Below are 21530 nucleotides of genomic sequence, written 5' to 3' on the forward strand. Positions count from 1 at the left end.
GATGATCACGCTTCAGAAGCTTTGCAATGTTGAGACTGCTGCATCCCTCTGCAAGATATCTCACTATTTTTGACTTTTCTGAGCCTGTCAAGTCCTTCTTTTGACCCATTTTGCCAAAGGAGAGGACGTTGCCTAATAATTATGCACACCTGATATAGGGTGTTGATGTCATTAGACCACACCCCTTCTCATTACAGAGATGCACATCACCTAATATGCTTAATTGGTAGTAGGCTTTCGAGCCTATACAGCTTGGAGTAAGACAACATGCATGAAGAGGATGATGTGGACAAAATACTCATTTGCCTAATAATTCTGCACTCCCTGTAATACTGAGATGAGGAAATGGAGGAGCAGTCACGGAAACTGTCAGTGTTAAAACAGACAAACTGTCAGCACTGACCTGACAGCCGCTGCGTCCGGGACCTTCGGCAGGCTGATAGTCACTTTACCACCTTCCTCCACATCTATATGGTGTTGAGCTGGTTTCACCGTCAGAAGGTCCGGAGCCGTTCGGATGGAGACCTGCTGCTGGAGGCCGCCAGCACTATTCCCTCGGCTCATTAGCACAAACGAATAATCAGTGTCTGGCTGCAGCTGTGTGATCAGCTTCCTTTTCAGGTTGCCTTGAACCTCCACACTCTGCTGGTTGTACAGAATCTACAGCAGGATGGAGTTATAGAGGTTAATTTACACCTTGCACTACTGTAATAATTATCACTGTGATGTCTGTCACCAATATCCAGCTCTCTGTTTTACCCAAAACAACCAGTTTTCTGCCTGCATGAAAGAGAGCGCTGAGCTTACCTTGACAGGCACTTGAGATTTGTATGTTTCTGGCACTTCCCAGGTCAGCAGGACCGAGGTCTTTGTCACAGCCTTCACACCAAAGTTCTTGGTAAACACTGAGGGAAGATCTGGATGATTATTAGGTGGTTAATTTGATTGTGAATATGACTGAGATGATTCAGTGCTGATGAGGAGGTGCAAGAAAAGCAAGACAGTTACGGGGAACACTACCAGATAGATCTCGGCACAGTTTTTATGATTTTATGATCTATAAAAGCACAAACAGGTGTTTGGCAATAACAAACGACCAAAAACTGCTGTTTCTCTAATGTCCACTTAAGCCTGCCACTACATTTTTTATACAACTCACTTGTTTCATTTGTATTAAGGATAAACTGTACATTATCAGTGGCATGAAAACGTTTACATGTGTGCAGCTGACAGATGTCTGCTCGATTAATGCCAGCTTGCAGTTTTGATAACTTTAATTGGAATTTTAATGCAATTATCTGAAAAACAATATTGCTTGCTGTGCATGTAATTGTACTAACAGTCAAGAAAGCTTGTGCTCCAATTAGTGACTTATGCTAATCAGCAGGTAACTACATGATGCACCAACAGAATCCAGGCTTATGCCTCATATCCAAATAATATCGAATAACTATCATAGCAGTGAGCAAAGATGACATGACACACATGGACTATGTAGGAAACTGTAAACAAACATAAATGATATAAATATAAATGAGTTTTTTTCATATTTAAAATTCCTCGCGTGCGTTAGTGACACTTGTCAATATCATAACCAGCTTCATGAGGTTTTCATCTCAAAAGGTTTCCAATGAAAAGATCATTGTAATAAATAACACACAGGACTTAAGTGTATCTTTAACTGTTTTCAGATGGTATGCTATAATGAGGTCTAACTTAGTGAACTAAGTGGATTTAATAGTGTGAGACTCACACACACTCACAGGAACTAGCTGCTTGCTTCCTGCATCAAATATGGCCAGAAAGTCCTTGTTTAACATCTCTAGAGAAGAATCCTACAGGGCTGCAGTTTGCAAATGCCAGCTAGAGGCAATGGTTATTAAATAAATAAAAACTCTCCAAGTTGTCAGTGGAGTAAAGTCACTTGTGACTCTACTTACTGTCTAAACTCGTTTTAATTTTCACTTTGAATCTTACAAAGTTACTCTAGTAAAACCCAGGAATAAAAAAGGGTAGAAACTGAACATAATTTGTTTCCCTGATGAAGTTCTGCTACATTTCTTTGAGTTATGTAGAGGACAGAACTAAATAATACTGGGACTAGCCTCACCCTCCTTTCAGTTTCATCTTGTTCTCAAGTTATTGCATTCACACGATTTTCAGAAACTTGCTCTGACCTTGAGGTCGAGATCACTGAGATTTTTAGTAGCTGCACCTAAGCCTGTGGTTCTCACCTGGCATGGAGGTGGACATGGTCCTGCTCTGGATGCTGGGGCTGATAGGTCCTCCGCCCTTGCTGGTGAAAGCTTGGACTCTTATGTCATAGGTTGTGTCAGGCTGCAAACCGTAGACGGTCATCTGTGTATCTGTGGTAACGTTGGTGCTGTTGTTCGGGCTGTTAATGTCTCGGTACATCACCACATACTTCACAATCTTCCCATTTCTTTCAGCCAGAGGAGGCGGGTCCCAGGCCAGTTTGGTGGAAGTTGCAGTAAGGCCGACCACGCTCAGGTTTTGCGGGTAGCTGCTGGGAATGTCCTCAGGGGTGCTGATCTCTTTTACATACTCCTCCCCGTTCCCTGCTCTGTTTTTGGCACACAGTTTGAAGATGTACACGGCACCCTTGTGGAGGCCGGTGACTGTGAAATGATCATCTGTCTTCTTGAAGTGTTTAATGGTGAAAGCTTCCTCCTCTGCTCTCTTGTACTGCAGCTGGTATCCCATGTGCTCCCCAACCATTTCTTTAGGGGGCTGCCACTGGATTAGAGCGGTGTTCCCGATGGTGGTGCTGATCATCATAGTGGGCTTTCCAGGAACTGCGATGCAGGAAACATTTGTAAATATTCAGCACTGAAAGACACATTTAGATATGATCTAGCTTATTTTCTTAGCTGGTTGGAAGGTATAGGACCTGTTTTTGAGATCATCATAAAGGCCACACTACTTTTTATTATCAGAAGAACAAAGACTGTTATTCAGACTAGCTTTTGAGTCTAAAAAGCTCTTTAAACCTGTGTTTTTGTGTGTGTGTGTGTGTGGGGCGGGGTTCCTAATGACCAGCAGGGGGCAACTCTTCTGGCTCCACAAGAAGTCAAAGTTGCAAAGACGTCTGTTTGCAAAATTCATTTTTCTGATGTGTAAATTATGGTGGAGTGAAACAGACAAAGTAAGGAATGCTTTTCAGAGGGGCTTTGTGTGCAGTGCTGTTGGACTCTTAGTACAATCTGCTCATTGCTAATGACATCTGGTTTAAAAAACAAGACCTGCTTCTCAGTATACTTGGGTTTACTTTTGTTCTTGTGAAATATCATCTGTCAATTCCAACTCAAAGAAGTCGAGTATGCTACAAATGCCTCTGTGTGTACTTGCCCCGCCCGTTCTATCGAGGATGTAATGAGTGTTGACTTGTGTTGACTTGGGGCAGCCAAGTATTCTAGAGTACATTTTGAGGAAAACTCAAAAGCAACAGTGTGAGCACCCAAAGTTGTGACTTAAGTTTAGAAATTTTACTGTTTCTGTGGCAAAAAGCAAGATTTCAAGATCTTTTATATAAGAATGCAGCTGTTTGCCTATTTGCAAAACCGTTTAAGAAGCTCTTTCAGGATGATACCGAGCTAAACGTAAAATGGAGCCAACATTAGCTCATATTATTATCAAAATCAGACAAACAGAAAAAATCAGACTACGCAGGACTAAAAAAAACTCCTGAAAGGTATTAAATGGAGACATATTAGAAAACAAGCAGGAATGTGATCAAGATATGGCCTCAGATTTGTTGTATTAGTTGTATGCAACACACACACCTGCTCCTGTGGTGGTGGCCACCTTGGCCTTGCTGCGAGCTCCGTCACCCTTGGTAGTATATGCAGCCACAGTCACAGAATAGGTTGTTTCTGGGAGCAGACCTGCTATAAAGGCCTCCTGCTCAGCACAGAGACACGGGGAAGAAAAGAGGAGGAGGAAGAGAAACGGAGACAAAGATGAAGAGAGGATGGAAAAAACAGACGAAAGGGCAACAAAATTCAAGTTGAGACAACAGCTTCAGTTCAATTGGCAGAAAATTTAGTGCACTGAGCAACTGAAGCACACAACACATGCATCAGCTTCACATTTCCACCACTCAAGGTATTCTGACATTTCCACACCACCCGAACACCAACCTGTTCACAACACTCCAGTATACCATCACTGCACATCAGCACCGAGTGCTACAAAAGGCTTTTGGAAACGAAGGTTCTTCAGAGATTGTTCCCCGTTTCATTATCTGTTTTTCTTTTATTTCTATTATTCTTTAACTGGTAACTGCACAGATGCAGTTTATGGACGTTGAATCCAGAATCCTGATCTTCTCTTTGAAGAAACGAGTCATGAGAAGATAATGAAAACATACCTGCTGTTAGATAATTCAAACTAGAACATAAAACCATTTTGTTAGTAGGTCCACCTAACCAGTGAGTGACAGCAACAAAAGAACGAGGCAGTCAATGAGCACAACAACAAGGACAAGCGATGGTCTCCTGGCTGATTACTCAGTGACCACCAACCACCATCAACCTCCGGCTTTCTAGCGATCTGATACGACAGCGTTATTTCTTGGTGTCCGATCCTGCATCAAGGAGCCAAAGCCAAAAGACAGATGGCGTCTGACAAAAGTGCGCTACGTAACACGATGCTGATGCTGCACTGCTCAGCCTGTTCATCTCACACCATACTCAGACTTGAAGATGCTGACGCTCAACCCAGCTGCAAAGCCCCACATCACATACAGAAGGTCACCTTCTGTCAAAGCCAACAAAACCATATCATTTACAAAAAGCAACGGTGCGACCGTGTGGTTCAAATCACAGACAACGAAAACATCCCCTGAAAATGTGGAGGACTTAGTGCCAAGGACCTGAACACAGCTCTCACTTTGTTTTACGAGGATCTGATGCCTTCCAGTAATCTACCCACAGAACATAAGCCTTCTCCAAGTATACAAAACAGTCACTGTCAGCAATATTAAACTCAAATGTGTTTTATGATAAAGACCTCTCAAAGAAACTCGTCTCAGGAGAATCTCTGCCATGCACATTAGGCTACATGTTCGAACGTGCTCGTCCAGCCGCGTTAATATAGCCACATGTACGGCCTGTCAACTGCCGCGAGTCCATGAAGAGGCACGAAAAAGGTCCACTTTTCTCAGATAGCAGAGGACTGCTTTCTACTCCTGAGTGCTGAGTGGAGCAGAGCTGCAGAGATGAAGGAGCGTGTGATGAGAGAAAAATGGCAGCGGGAAAGTGGTGTAGCTGCGAGTGTGTGCGGGGGTTGATAGTTCCAGTAAAGAATGCCCAGTGGGTTCCATTTTGCCCATCATGACCGTGCCTCTGCCTACAGCCCAGGGGCTGCTGAGCCACGGAGATGTCACTGCAAATTAGCAAAGCGCTGCCAAAGGAAAAGGGGGGGTGTTCCAGAAACAACCACCACTCTAATTATTATTCTGTGGCAGGCAGTTTAATATCTACCACTGGATATTTAAAAGGGGTGTCTTCTGCTAATTTAAGAGCAGAGACGTACAAAACTGAATTCAGCCGGGGCGTAAAGAGTTAAGATGTTTCCCTCCTTCCTGTGTTCTCTGCAGGGCAAAGAAGGTGAAAGATGAGAGAGAAATGCGACTCATGTGAAGCTACTGAAGTCTTCTAAAAGCCTCATTATTTTAATCTGCTGCTATTCCTTTCCACTTTTGTTGCCAGAGATTTTCTTGCTTTTGAAATGGGGAGAAAAAAAAATCAAATTGGTCTTTCATCTGTCTTTCAAACGCAGTGCGAGCAGGAGTCTGCAGGGATGAATTCCCAGGGACTGAACAGATGATACACTTTACATTAAGACATGAGACATCTCTCCTATGAGGGGAGCGTCTGCTTTAACGGGAGCCAATCAATCGGCAGTGACTTCCTGTGTGTCAGACATCAAACGCTGCTGTCCTCCACCTCCTTGTCTTTTCAACCTCCATCACCACTGGGGGAGATTCCACTAATGTTGGGAACAAATCCACTACAAAAGCGCATTAGCAGTTCGCACACTGCGCGGATTCTTCCTCACATGAAGAGGGAAGGACACGTGTGCCTGATATTTCAGTGGATGCTGGAGACCCTTCAACAACACCCACAGTCAGCATGTTACATTTAGGAATTTGATCAATTTGATGCTTTAGATGGCAGCTAGGGAAGCTGAGCTAACAGTCTGCAAGCTTGTTAGCCATGGCTCTGGAAGCATACAGCTAGACCTTTGTTCAAGGGCTGGGCTTCCTTACCCAATTTAAACTGGACATGTTCCTCTTTGTTCTAGCAGTGGATGCTCATTAGACATGGCCAAAGTTTCCAATAAGGACATTTGTACAAGTAATCGCTGTGAGATAAAAGGTCAGGCTTCACACTGCTTTTTCCTGCTCAGTTTCACAATACTTTTTTTTTCTGTGTGTTGTCAAAGAGAGAGATCTCTTATGTGGTCATCAAGACGCTCTACTGCTCAAACCTTATGCAGCCAAACAGAAGAATGTGGGCTTAGGGTTGGGGGGGGACGGACGGACACAAGAACTAAAATTTGAAGCTGGGAATGAAAGTCCCTTTAAGCAATAGCCTTTCTGGCCACTCTCCGTTTAAGTATTGTGTAGGTTGCATTATTTATTACCTGTGCTGGACTGACGTATTGAACCGTTGCAGAGGGAAACTTGTGCTCAACAGTAAATGCACAAAGTATTTCTATTGCTGGAGCATTATAAGGTGTTCGTGTTGGGGTTTAATCTCTTAGAGAAACGACTCTGGGTTAACTGTGTAGAGTTTGAAAGGAGTTGTTCCTCGAAATAACTGACCCATTTAAATAAAACAGGCACAGCTTACTGAATAAATAAAATATGAAGTCGAAATAATTAAAACGTTTTAGAGACTTCTTTTTTGGTTTCAATCCAGTTAAAGGGAAAACTCATGCGCTATGAAAAATTTAGTGAGTGTTTCAGCTTTGCTCTTCATTACAACAGAAATTGGAAGGATGGGTCTGAAATGAGTGTTCCCCCGTGGACAGGGCCTCTCAGGGGCAGATGTGGCGAGTGGCTCTTTCCACTGTGCAGAACTATGGATGGCAGGGTCATCTGAACCACTCGTCTTCACAGTTTAACACGGTTTGGCTCTGTGTGATGTCAGCCGAGAGGACATCATATCTCTCATCTCAGACGCACAGCTCTGGCCCGACGGTCCCTCATTCTGGTCAAAGCTTCTATTTATGAGGGCCAATCAAGAAGAAAGCTGGCTTAAAGGCACGATAGTCTTAAAAGTACATTTTGTAATTACTCTGTGAAGCTCTGAACCAGAGCTTTCATCGCTCGGTGGCATTTTACCATTTGGTAGTTAAATATGTTTAGAAATGTGCTGCTATAGTTTTCTTTTTAATCCTTCCAACATTTCCTCAACAGCTGCTTTTTCCCCTGATATTGTAAATAAAAATGTGTTGATTCCTACAAAACAAAACTTACAGTGACTTGAAGCGCCAACATGTGGTAGAAATTGGTATTACACAAAAGTGCTGCCTGGCCCTACAACAATACTGCATAGTTATTATTGTAGGCTTTTACTATACAAATAAAGTTGAACTGAATTAAAATGAAATTGAATACATATTTTAGATTTGCAGTGGTTCTTTCTGCACATTCTGTTGACTGTTCATAATTCTGATATGCTTGAAATTGTTTTTAATTTGAGTTTACCTGTAAAGTATTAGCAGAGAAGTAAGTACATGCTGGCAGGTAACACTAAGCAACCAAGGCACTGTTTCCACAAGCGCATACAAACGTGGCTTTTCGTTTAAATCCAAGAACCATATTTTATAAAGGTAAAAAAAACAAAGAAACAATACAAACACATAACCACAAAGAAAAAGAAGCAGAACCACCGACTGTTGTTTTCACCCTGTTATTAATAAATGTATGTCATCAATAATGTACAGGTCCACAGAGAGCAGCCGGCGTGTTCTTAAATGTGAACTTTATTTTCCTTTGCAGTCTGTGCTTGTGGAGAGCTCCACTGTAATAACTGAGTATTTAATAAGTACTTAATAGTGAACAGTAGCAATGAAGTTGAAACCTAAATTAGTTTTGTCCCAAAAAGGATCTAAAAGAATCTAAAATGTTGCTCAATGCCGGGTTACACCGAGCCTGCTTTTGAAGAACTTCCTTCAGTTTATTTTCCATTAATTCTACTTCATTAGAAACTCACTAACAAGCTGTTAGCTCATCAATATGATGTAATATTATGAAAGGAAGCATCAACGCTGTGAAGAATAAGTGATGTCACTGTTTAGTCAGAGCACAGATGCAATACGTCTGACTGTGCCTACAGTCATTTACAGTGAGTCACCAGAGCACAGGCAAGGTGCACGACTGAGAATGCAATCAAAACGCATTTTCCACTTTCCCAAACTAACCACAAGAGGCTGAAAATATTTCTTTCAGACAGCAGCTATTGCAGAAACAGTGTCTGCTGATTCTAGTCTCTAGTATTGTGTAGTATCAGACCTTTGTCATTTATAAAAACAATTCTACATGATTTTTCAAATTGCAAAAATCAGTTACCTGCAAACGGTCTTTAAATTTCTCTCTGTCTCAGCTTCTAACAGGTTTGGACAAGAATAGGTGCACAAATGTTGAGGACCTCGCTTCTTGCATGAGAAATGACGCAATAGGAGCCACAAAACAGCAGCGTGTTGTGTGTGCACTGATTTGATGTGTCTGCCTAGTGCAAATAAGACAATCTTACACAGACTGTAAGTGAGGTCAAAGCGTGAACACATAGCCCACAGAGCACACACCACAGAACAAAATATGTAAAAGAAAATCCATTTACAGCAGTACAAACTGAGCCCCAACTCCCTGTAATCCTTCATCAATAAGCCCCGTGCTTTGCACTACAGGTAGACACAAACATCTAGTTTACTCTTGAACTATGGGACTGTGTGTCTGCTGCACCGGTGCACAGACTTACAACACTATTGTGATGGGCACTGCAGAGAAGGAATGGAGCAGAGAGCTGGAAGGGAAGCATTGTACTTTTCATGCTCACAAACAAAAGCAGTATGCACTGATGTCTCTGTGGATTTGGATTGCAGAATAAACCAACAGCAGCTGCATTCAAGTAGAATAAATAAGCAGACACTCTTTATTGGATGGAAGGTAGCATAAAGCAGACGTCTGCGTTACACAGATTCCACATTCAATAAAATAACAATGTGATGTGAGGCAGCAGGAGACACTGAGCACTTGTTTGACAATTACTGCTGCAGAGTCTAGAATATTGTGTGTGTTCAGTAACAGTATGTCAGCTAAACAGAGATCCCTTTGCTGGCTCAGAAAACCAACAGTGAAACCACGAGCCCGACTTTACTTGCAGAATAAAGTCAACAGAGTATTTACAGCTGCATTCCTTCAAAGACTGGGAGGCTGTGATTCAAGAAACACACCAAAAAGACACCCACACCAAACATGTACGTGCACGCACACACATACAAACACACACTGTGAGCAGCTGCCACAGGTGCCACCCTGGTTTTCACCAACACATCTGTAAAGGCTGTGAAGGTTTACGCCACCGTCTGCCAGTCTCCTCTCTGACCCGAAAAGCTGTCAACTTATTAAATTAAATTAAGATTTGAAAATAGTCTCAAATTTTAAATCGTTACACATTTGTGATCATTTGTTTTAAATTATGAACAAAGGCAGTTCTCAGACTCTTGTTAGATTGGTTTTCCCTCTTGTGGATAAGAATTTGTTTGTTTTTTCAATATTCACATGTGACCTTTGGTCACTTTCACTAACCCTACACTTTTCACCACATTGACACTATATATGGTTTAGATTTGGAGTCCTCTAATATGGCCGTACAAGGTTGGGTTGAATTAAACCTATTAGCCTAATTAGCAAAATGCTGTCTGCATCTGTTGTGCAATTCTACAACATACTGATATCTGTGCAATAAATATACAGCCTTGCATTGGCATTATATAAAAATGTATTGCGATCACTCGAACACCTTAATTAACTAAACTGAAAAGCAGAGATCTAAGATATCTTGCTTACATCAGGTATAACTGAGAAAATGTTACTACTTGGTTTTGTAGCTGCCGAGCGCCATCAGGCTTCTTCTTCTTTAGACTGCTAACTGAAGAGAAAGGTAGGTGGAAAATAATTGTGTTAGTACCCACACAGAGATCATGGGATGCTGTGACAGAAAACACACTCGCCATAACCCCTGTCCACACAACACGCACTGTGACTACTCACGCAGTCCGCTGAGTCTTCATGAGTCCACTGATGAAAAACAGGGAGCGCAGCCAGAAGAGCAGAATGTTTGTTCAGCTCAGCAGGAACACTACAGTGATCAGGGACTGAAGGAGGAACAGGTGCCACTTTAAACTTCATGTGGAAATGGAGGTAATGTGTGAATAATTAGTGCTCTCCTCTGTAGTGCCGACTCATGAGGGGAGTCTGGCCCAGGCTCATGAGGGGCTCCAATTTAAGAAGAAGGGCAATAACGAAAACTCGTGTTTTCTTGCAAAGAGCTCGATTTGCTCAGGCAGCACATTCAGAGCCGCTGACTCACCTGCCAGATAAACCCAGTTTCCTCAACTTGGGGATGTGAATCACACACTGAGGCGTGCTCTAGGTTTGCTCTATTAAGTGCCTGATTTCATTCATTGTTGTCTTTGTTGCCTAGATGAATATTTATGGTGCTTTTCCAAAAAGAAACATAAATTTAATGAAATAATCCGTTTCTAGTGAGTTACTATGGTTTTTCCTGGATTTTACAGATATAGATGTATTCAGAAAAATAACTAAGATATGCAAAGCTTTTTTCAGCCATCGTTTACTTAACATTGATGGTTCTTCATCAATGTTATGGATCATTTAAAACCAGGTCAGTTTCATTTTAATATCAGACACAGCCATAGAACAAAATCACTTGCCATTATGCATTGTGTACATTATCTGATAGTAAATCTAGAGGCAGGTAATATTTTTACATTTTTTTTAACAAAGGGGCTATTGACCATTTTGATGAAGAAGTTATGGGAATGCATCCATGCACACTTTAGTAAACAGATCAAGTAGACAGCTGTAGATTCTGTTGCAGGTTTACATAGAACTCAGAGGAAAGACTTCTCGAAACAGCTGCAAACAAAAACCTACTTATAGATGCCCTAAATGTTCATTCAAAACTGAATATTTCCATTACTTGTGATTTTGTTAATCGCAGATTGTTCTCGTGTTAGTTACCACAGACGTTTCGGATTTTTCCATTTTTAATGTCTATTTCAAATGACTATTTTAACAGTCATCCAGAGTTACTAGAAAGTTACTATAAATGTTTTTCTAGTTTTACATCACAACCAGATTTGACTAAAAATCTGGAAACGTTGTGGTCTGAGAGCAAAGAGCTCTATGAAACTAGGAGGTCTTTAAAACATGACAAGAAGTTCTTTCCGTTGTAACACTGTGACATGAAAACATGGATGTTTACGTCTGAAGCTTGTGTGCAGTGATGGACAAACGTTTTGGCAGTGGCACCATAGCCCACACTTATGAAATCACTGTGACTGTTCTTCATTTTATCACAGAAACAACAACAACAAAAAAGAAAATACTGCCCGTGCTCCCTCTCAGCCTCCGAGCAGATACACACATCAAACTCCTGTGTCACCACATTAACAAACTTGGGTCTCTATGCCACCCGCCCGGCCACCTGCTGCCCAGCAGGAGCCCCGTCAGCTTTTTATTGCTGAGAGCTAAAAAACTAAGTTAAAAACTGAAGCGACAAAGTGTATGAAAAAAACAACTTTATGCCATTGACAAGTCTCTAGCCACAAATGTGCTGAAATCAACTGAGGCTCACATTTTCACTCACACTGTTACTAATATTAGAATTATTATTATTTTTGAAGCATTTTGTGTTGAATTGAAAGGAATAGGAAATAGAAAAATCTCCCGCTTGTGTTCTTTGTGCCACTGGATTGTGTTTCATGGTCAATAACTGATGAATCTGCACAAGAACCAACTAAACAACACCATGGGGATGGAAACTAGATGTTGCTTGAAAAAATTCAAAAACCTGCAGCACTACATCCATAGCCTGAACCAACTGTATCAGCAGTAAAACCGCATTGTTATTCCATCTGAACAATGCAGGCACCATAAACATAAGCTATGAGACAGACAATAGGGAGAAGGATTTAAATAATTTTATGTCTTGTATTGCTGGCATCTCCTCATGCTTAGTATTCTGCGCCATAAAAAAAGACTCATCTACACTTTAGATGTCATAGCTTTTCCCGAGGTTGTGCTCAGAGCAGAGACAGAGATGAAAATGTGTAGATGGAGACGCTGATGAGGAGACAGAAAGGATAAAGTCAAGATTAGAATTTGGTACTGATGTAAAGTTAAATTACATTTCACCTGCACATTCTGTTTTTGGGTGGTCTGTCTGTGTTTTCTTCTTCATTAATCATTTATGAAAGCAGAATAACGCCACTGCTGCACTCTGAACTGGCCTATCCGACAGTGGAGCATACAGAGGTGACTGCACAGTCGTGCAATTCGATCCTTAAGCCTTAAAGAAAACATGACCAATCAGCAATAACAGTGCTGACTAGGGATGGGTACGGGTATCCGGTGCCATGATGGCACTGGTTCTGACATAAACGGTAGTAACCAGACCGAAAAGCAGCGCAAAAGTCTGGCTGTACTTCACAGCAAAAGATGCAAACTCAGCAGCAACAAGTGCTTTAAGCTGATACTGTGATACTGTCAAAGGAGGTAACACCTCGAATCTGATGAAACACCTGGCGACGCATAGCGTTTTGTTAAAAGCCGAGAAATGCGCCGTATTTGATAGCTTGCTGCGAGACCTCACACCGAGCACATCTACTGCGGGTGTGGTGCCTGTTATCGGACCCGGAGTTAGCAACATCCCCAAAAACCCGAAGAGGAGAGTCCTGGCCCCTAGCCCTGCCAGTGTAGCAGGAATGATGAGGATGATGATGCAGCAGCAGCTTCTCTGCGTGAGTAGCTTAATGTTGTTCGTGTGTAATTTAGGTTGAGTAGGCTAACCACGTTATTACATTAATGCATGTAAGGTGAACTAGCAAACACCGTCGTAGTTACATGCGGCTGTCTTCTTGTTTGATGGCAGATACTCCCTTCACCCTGGACAAAAAGGCTAAAATGACCAAAGAAAAAGTGGAAAACAGCTAAACATGAGAGGTTTTTGGACAAAGTTTGTGTTCTCCGTTCTTTAAGCACCGTTTGAGCACCGTTTAAGCACCGGCACCGTTTCAAAAGTACCGGTTTGGCACCGGTATCGGATAAAACCTAAACGATACCCATCCCTAGTGCTGACCTGTAAAATTCTGAACTTTCAACTGTTTTTAAAGAGTTTGCTTTCTACACACTATACAGCATGTCTTACCTGTGAATCTAAAACAAACTTAACCCAGTGCCGGGCCAATAGGCCACTCGCTTAATCTTTAGATTTGACATCCTTATATTGAATATTCACAACTGAACACAAGTTTCTTCAATAAAAACATGTGACTTTGAGTTAATCAGAGGAACTGATGAGCATACTGATGGAACACAGCATATATGGAAAAAGACTGAGAACATGGACTTGATGGAAATCCCTTCAATCCCAAAGGGAGCAATAAGATCCTTCAAGCTCCAGACAGACCAGCAGATGCTGGACATCCAACTGGGCATCAGGCCAGATTTACCAAAACACACAATATGTGAATATAACCCACACATTGTGCTGATAGGTGTGGTTAGTTTTATGGTTGTTTTCTGAGCGTTGCGCTGTTTTCTAAACACAGTTCATTTAAATATGACATGCTCAATCTTCCCATTGAGCCTTGCAATTAAGTCCAAGCTAAGAATAATTTATTAACAGGATAGGGGCAGCTTCTTAATTGTAATCAGACAAGCATATAAATATAGGTTAGATGTAGGCCTACAGTGGCAGTCTGGCAGAAAGGGTTGCTCTAATGAAAACAGGCTCAGTGTAGGACTGTAAACCTCCAGCATTGTTGCATTAAGACAACTTGCACCCTTTCAAGGGATAAAACAAACCAAATGTGCCTGACTGACAAAGGTTTAAACTTAAAAAACCTTCTACACTCTGGTGGTGTTGACATCACCACAGTTTTCTAAGCTATCTTTGTTTTGAGACAAATTAATCAATAAAAGAAATTGCAGATTTCATCGGGGAGATTTGCGCGTGGGCGCATCTATGATCTATAGCCCACTTACTGTCAAAGTGCATGCAGCTGAATTTGTGCAGGTCCACCACTACAAACAGTCATGTGTTACATCACAGTCCGTGAGATCGTGATGAAAATGCTGTGCGCTGTCCATGGTCCTGAAATTATAATACTTCAGGTATTTTAATATTTCCCTGTTTATCTGAGTGTAGTAAACTGTTACTAAGGAAACACGTGTTTTTAAAGTTTGGTGACATTAATATATTGATCAGAACAAAAACAAGTCCCTTCTCTATCTTTTAGCCATTTCACTGTGAACCTCACCTGTCCAGGCTGGAAAAATCGTGTCACAGAAGACACACCTCTTTATTTAAATCAAGAGGTGCAAGAAGTTTTGTTGCAGCTGGTTCGAGGTCATCTGTGAGCTCACTGGTTATTTATGTTTTCAATCTTCTTCTGGCATCCGTTTTCTCCTGTTCTCTCCATTTTATTATGCATTTGGATAAACTCTGCCAAAAGACCCAGCAGAGCAATATCTCAGATCCAGACCACATCAGCTCTGCTGATTTCTTCCTCCACATCCAGTTTAAGTCTATTTAAGCTGTTTCAGGTTTTACCTGCAAGTCGATTTGCAACACACCTGCACTCCAGCCCCTCGTTTCCATGCGGTCTCTTAGGCTGCGTTCACACTGCAGGTGAAAGTGCATCAAATCTGATATCTTTGACCCTGTGCGACCCATCTATCCGATCATGGTGTGACAGTGTGAACGGCACAAATCCGATATTTTCAAATCCGATCTGGGTCACTTTCGTATGTGGTGCTGAATCTGATGTTTCAGAAAGCGACTGCTGTTTGATGGTCACGTCGCATTAAATCTGTCTTTTACGTCACCGACACAAGACAGACGCCAACTATCAGCGCCGGAGAAGACATCGCGAACACTTCCTGGCCATCCTGATGTCAGCGAAACTGTTGGGAAGACAACGCTGGAGAAACGTGAACATTTTCTTTGTACTGTATAATCTGCAGATTCTGACAGAAATCTGCAGCTATCCTTTGAAGCACCGCTCCTCTCAAACAGCAATAAGGATCATTATTAGGCCAAATGTAAATAACAAAATAACTTTATAATAAAGCAAAATTGGGAAACGTAAAGTCTTTACATTAAGGGCCATCAGTCAAACAATACTGTTGCTCTGGGTCTAAACAGAGCGCGTTGTGTGTGACGTCTTCTTTTGTGCATGCGGGCGCTTTGAGCGTTCACACTAGAGCGCGTTTGCTGTCGCATTTTATTTGTAGTGTGAACGAGCAGACAAAAAAATCGGATTTGATCAAAAAATTGGAATTGAGCATCAAGACCTGCAGAGTGAACGTAGCCTTATTGTCACATGCTGCTCTTTGCTGTGTGGGAGTCTTGCTGCTGCTTGTGAAGTTCCCACAACAAAGCCAAGTCACTAACTGACTAACACATCTCAGATATGTATGTTTTTTGCTTTCCTAATGTTTCTAATTGTCAGCTAACCGCAGATAGTATATTAGATAGAACAGGAGTCATCATGTGTTACACCTACCTAATAAAGTATCATCTAATGTGGGTGCTGTTGTAAAAAGGTCTGTTTAAATCCTAACCATGAGTTATAAATCATTTTGGTGCCTAAACCTTACAAAGTGAATTTGTAAGGTTGCATTTAAATCACAATCTGTTCCTACAGCTAACAAAGTAAATGCTTAAGTCTGATTGTCACATGGAAATGAAACTAGATGCTGAGAGGAGAAAACAAACAAACAAACCGAATCCAAGTGTAGAACACAAAGCTTTGAGCAAGATCCCACCACCAACCCTCTAACCTTTTGGCTTTGCACATCTTTAAAACTCATAGCAACCACTAAAGAGAAGCTGGATCATCGAAGGACCAGGAGAGAAAAACAAAACTCTCTGTGTATAACAGAGAGCTGCAGGAAGAATTTAACAAAATTGTTACTTGTGGTTTTTTTTCTTGATATTCTCCAAAAAGCGACACAAACAAATCCTGATTTCCTTTTGATTCAAAACCTGAGTTCATGTACAGAATGGAAAAGAATTTGCTATTTTTCAGAATGCACTTTTGGATTCCCTTGTGAAAGCCATGGGTACTGACCTACAAATTTTAATTAAACCTTATTAAAAAAGCTGACTCCTACACAAGCCGTTTGGGTATGTCCCACTGGGGAGACTCTAGAGATGATGTCTCTGAGTTAGCTTGATACTCCCTAAAAATAATGCTGTGATGAGGAAGGTTGGGCATCTCTGTTTGGACTGCTACCCCGACAGCACAGACGGCTACACATGGACAGAAAGACACATGGATGAAAAAGATTGCTGGCTCACGAAGGCCATCGGGACATTAATGACATTTCGCATGTGAATGTTTGCTTCAACAACTTGATTCAGAGGAACTGGGCATTGTGCTGAACAACCTGCTGAGTACCCAAAAATGAAGGACAAAGAGCTTCGCTTCCTCAGCTTCTTAGAAGAAATAAATAAAAGCCGATATCATAAACAATGTAAGCTGTTAACGATGGGGTGAAAATTACATCCATTCCCTGGCCAGAGTGCAACCCGAGCTCTAAATCACAGCAACATCCATTAAATAAAGCAGCTCGAAGTGGCCTCAGCATAGAGTAGCTCTCATTTTTTCATACAGTAACTGATGCATTACTGTATTCTACGCCGTGATATATCACTGGCTCTGTCAGTGAACTCATGATGGCTGGTTTCACAGCTATACTATATTTTAAAGCGCCTTGCTGGTCTACGGGTGGAGACGCTTTCTTCTCTCTGAAATAATCAGAATCCTTAGACACGGGTTTGAATAAAGGACAGTGATGAGTCTACCTAGATACACCGAGTATCATTTTTCGAGTCTTCTTTAGTCTTTATAACGTAAATTCTGTGCCTGCTTCCTTTGAGGGTTGTAATGGGAGTATCTTAATCTCTACATGTCCACAATAATCTGTGCACACCTCTTCACAGCTGTGATATTCAGGCTTGCAGTCGGGTACTTGAGCAAAACAGAGGCAGGCAGCCGAGTATTACAGCAGACAAACACAGCATGCTGGCCATCCTCGCTCAACGGAAAACGATTTTATAGCTGTTCCAGCCACAGCCCCACGTGCAGTGTCATGAATAGTTGCCTGTCACAGAGAGGTGAGAGACCTGCTTGGGTTTAAATATAGCGATAATACATACTGGATGGCATTCAGCTGCATATGTGACAGGTGAAAGTGAGAGAAGTGGAACTACTGCTTGCTTTGTCACATCCTGTTATGTTATAGTCAGGTTGAGGACCTAGTTTCAGGACACAAGAGGGAAAAAAGTTTCCCTCAAACCACAAATCATTCGTTTTAGTGACACATAAAAACACAAGGAACCAGTTCACTCTCATGTATATATCTCATGTATATCTCATGCACATATCTTTCTTTCTACATAGCACTTTAATTCTTATTGTCTGCACTGAAGCACCGCAGCAATTTCCTAATGTTGTAAACCTCAACATCTGGCAATAAACCCATTCTGATTCTGATTCTGATTCTGAAAAGTGAGTAAATAATGTCAAACTGTAAAAGTAATCTACAAGCAAAAGCAGAGACGAGAAAGAATCTCTATAAAACCACATGTAAGAAAACCGGAGGAAGCAAAAAAAGCCGGAGATACACAAAGAACGCTGTTACTAAAAAAAGACAGCAAGTGGCTAAAACACTAACACACCTACAAACACACCAGACAGCAGGCACATCTGGGCCCCGCCTACTAGTTTTGGCACTTTGGGCTCAGTTACAGGTGTTCTGGGGGCCAGAAAAGACCCAAATGAACTGGGTCACAACACATCTGACATCCGTCCCATATCATGTGGCCCTGGAGTCAGACTGAAGAAGCCAGACTCACCTTGAGCCAACATCATCAATCAAGGTGAAACAGAGCCAACAGAAAGCAGCAGGTGTGGGCCACAACTGGGCCAAACCCTGAAACTGTCAGACAGCTGATGACAGAAATGTGAGCGCAGAGCTTCTGAAGCTGTTCAACCATCTGACAAGTTGGATCATCTCAATCATTTTCACAAGCAAACATTCACTGTGCTGTAAACAGAACCAGAGGCGTGTTCTTTGTAGTCACATCTATTTTTGAACATATCAAAGTCATTTAATCTGAGAGTGTTAATATAAAGACTGACTGACATTATTAATGTATGTGAGACTGTTTCCCAGTAATAATGTAAAACCATATTAATATCTTTAACACACAACGCCGTTAATGCTCTCATGTCTGTGTTTGCACCCTCACACCAGAGTGAAATGATCACACTTACAGATAAGGAGGCATCTCAGGCTGCGAAGTGTGCTACCCATGGTTTATTAAAAGTCTTGTCTGATGTTATTTCACTGTAAATCAACATTTGCATCATTACCATCAAAAAAAAAGAAAAGAAGGAAAAAAAGCAAAGAAAGGTGAAATGCATCTGTGATGATCATCGAACTCTGATGGAAATGATTAATAGAACAAGCTCGCTGCAATAAAAAAAGAAATTATATTAAAAATTCCTTTACATAATATCCCTGTGGAAATGTAACCTCATCATCTGCTGCATTTGTATATGATTAAGTTACATTTCTCACAACACGCCTAAAGGGAGCAGCTGTGCAGTGTGTTTATTAGATGATCAGATATTTTGACAAGTGTCAGCGAACAGTTCAACAGCTCAACAGCTCAAACTGGGAATCAAAAGGTCTTCCAAGATCAGTCAAATTCTTTTTCCCCGTGCTGTCCGCTTCATTGCATCTTGTAAAATGGAGAAAAATAAAAGTGCCATTGCTTGCTAACTGTGGTACTGTTAGCCAGCAGCACAATCTGGAAAGGTAGAAGAGTCAGCTTCATCCTCTAATGTACCTGTCAGTCTGCTGAAAACCAGTTACACTGATTGCAGGCAGCCCAGATAAGCTTTTCTCCTGCAAGAAGCAACAACATTTCCAAAGGTATTTCCAAGTTAGATGTGATGATCACTGCAGTGTGTACTGGCTCTCCCACTGGAGGAATCTGTTTTGCCCTGACAGAATAATGCTGTGGAAATGCATATCTTGCTCAAAGGCTTAAAGAAACATGAAGGATGTTTGATGCAGCCATTAGAAGTTAAAACATGTGATTGACAAAAGTTTCTGGTTCCTTTTGCCTATAAGGCCAATATTTGACTGGTACTGTCCAACCACAACGTTAACACCACCCGAGTAATACTGTGGCTACAACAGGAGGGTTTAATGTTGTGTCTGATATTAATATAATAGCGTCCTGTCAACTGTCCCCGGGTGTCTGACACCAGGATGTTGGCAGTGGATCCTTTGGGTCCTGATAGGTAAGACCTCCATTAATCAAGCTTGTTTCAGACCTTTTTTCAAAGCAGACGTTTTGACATGAAATGGTTGGTAAACACAGGTGCTGCTAATCACATTAACTAAAGCACTGTGGATACTCCACACAGAACTATAAATCAAACTTCACTCTATGCAGTTCAACATGTCAACATGGTCAAAGGAGACTGCAATTAAAAGACCATGTTTAAGTGCTGTTATTGCTATAATGAACAAAGTGTTTGTCACAATACTGTGGGATGAAGACAGACTCCCACGCCATCGTTTCAGTTGGGGTCACTTCACAAAGCCCGATCCCGTCAGTCTCATCAATGACTAACCGTCAGTGCGACGATACATCAGAGTTTGGTTGGAGCTCACGGTGCAGACAGATAAATGAAGTTGCCATTTAGTTGTTGAATGGTGGCTGGAGGAGGTGGGACGCTGTTCACAGCAGGCTACAAGGACCCAGCGCAGCCTTTTAAAGAAAAAATAGCTCCATTCTTTCTGCCAGTTTCCCAAGGGGGTCATTAAATATCCATCTTATCTTATTATTATCACCTAAACTGTCCTCTCGCCTTTCTTTAGCGCTCCTTCTAATTTGCAGTGATGGCAACCAATAGACTGACAAAGACAGATGAGATAGTGAGGGAAAGTGAAGTGATGACTGATAAGAACTCTGGAAACATCTCCTCCCACGTTCTCTGCAAAGCTGCACATTCTAGCTGACGTCACGTCCTCGCGTGCTAATGAGTTTGCAGAAGTGCACAAATCTGATTAGCTGCATACAAATATTGGGATTTATTGGTGTTGCAACTAACGTTTAAACTTAATGTTTACTGAGAAAACGTGTCCCCCGGTTGTTTTTATTGACCTGTATTTATGTTTTGAACACTGACAGTATGAAAGACTGACCGGATTTCCTGGTTTGAAAAACACAGTTGCATTTGTTTGAACAGGCACCGAGGGGCCGTCCTCTGGTTGTATAGAAGTCTGTGATGCTGAGGAAACTAATGTGTGTAATCCATTTTTAACTTACCTCAATAGTTTTACTTTGATTTCTTTTTTCCACTTCTGTGTCTGTCATGCTTCATTTCTTAATTTTGATCTGATCATCTACAGATTGAGGTATATACTCAGGTAACTGTAGTAATACTGTGAAAGGCCTGGGCTACTGGTTTTCTTCTTAAATCAGCTTTTTCAGTCACTATGTGATCACACATCACACTGCATTCAATCATCAGTTATTGTTAGTCTCTGGCTGTCTTCCACGGTCTCTTTGTTGTCCTGTCTTCCTCCCATTAGCCCCAACTGGTCGAGGCAGAGGAGCCTCTCCCCGAGTCTGGTTCTTCCACTTCCTGTTAAAAGGGAGTTCTTGCTTTCCGCTGTTGCCAAGTGTTTGCACCTTCACCTTCAACCCATGAATTGGGCTTTGTCTGCCTTTAAGAGGAACAACCTCATGCATTGTTTCAGGAATCCTTAGAACATATCAAACAATAGAATTAATTAATCAATATGTCTGAAATCAGCTGTCTGCCTGTCACTAGGTAATGCAGCCATCTATTTAGACTTAATGTAAATTGTTTTAAATGGTCTAATTTCACACGGGTCGCTTGATGGCACACTAACGCTTGTGTGAAAGACACTGGATGCTTATACTTCATGTGACCGTGAAGGCAGATGGTGAAAACAAAAACATTGTCTTTGGTTGAGTCTGGGTTTGTTTTCTCTGAGTACAACATGCAGAGATGAGCCACAGAGAGGTTGCCATGTCTTATCAAATCAGCCGATGCTCACGCTTCACAGCCATCAGTGCTGAGAGGGATAAGAGGCTCCTTCAAGCGTTCTTCAGCCATCCAAAAATACGCCT

The 21530-nt window shown here is 41.6% G+C and overlaps 1 protein-coding gene across 4 annotated transcripts in view; it reads right to left on the reverse strand.

The window, feature by feature from the left end:
• Positions 1 to 21530, reverse strand: part of ptprfa (protein tyrosine phosphatase receptor type Fa) — a 356286-nt gene that overhangs the window by 72891 nt on the left and 261865 nt on the right. For 2 of the 4 annotated variants that reach the window (XM_085246465.1, XM_085246466.1), the window contains 4 exons: positions 3804 to 3921; positions 2235 to 2816; positions 808 to 917; positions 404 to 660 (listed from right to left, as the gene is read on the reverse strand). In XM_085246465.1, the coding sequence (XP_085102591.1) occupies positions 404 to 660; positions 808 to 917; positions 2235 to 2816; positions 3804 to 3921 (1067 nt within the window). The remainder of the gene's footprint in view (positions 1 to 403; positions 661 to 807; positions 918 to 2234; positions 2817 to 3803; positions 3922 to 21530) is intronic. The other 2 variants (XM_085246467.1, XM_085246468.1) reach the window with 1 other exon arrangement.

The sequence above is a fragment of the Mchenga conophoros genome, linkage group LG15 (assembly GCF_057382185.1).
Source record: "Mchenga conophoros isolate Kocher_MC1m ecotype Shallow Benthic linkage group LG15, M_conophoros_male_GT1.1, whole genome shotgun sequence".
Classification (NCBI taxonomy): domain Eukaryota; kingdom Metazoa; phylum Chordata; class Actinopteri; order Cichliformes; family Cichlidae; genus Mchenga; species Mchenga conophoros.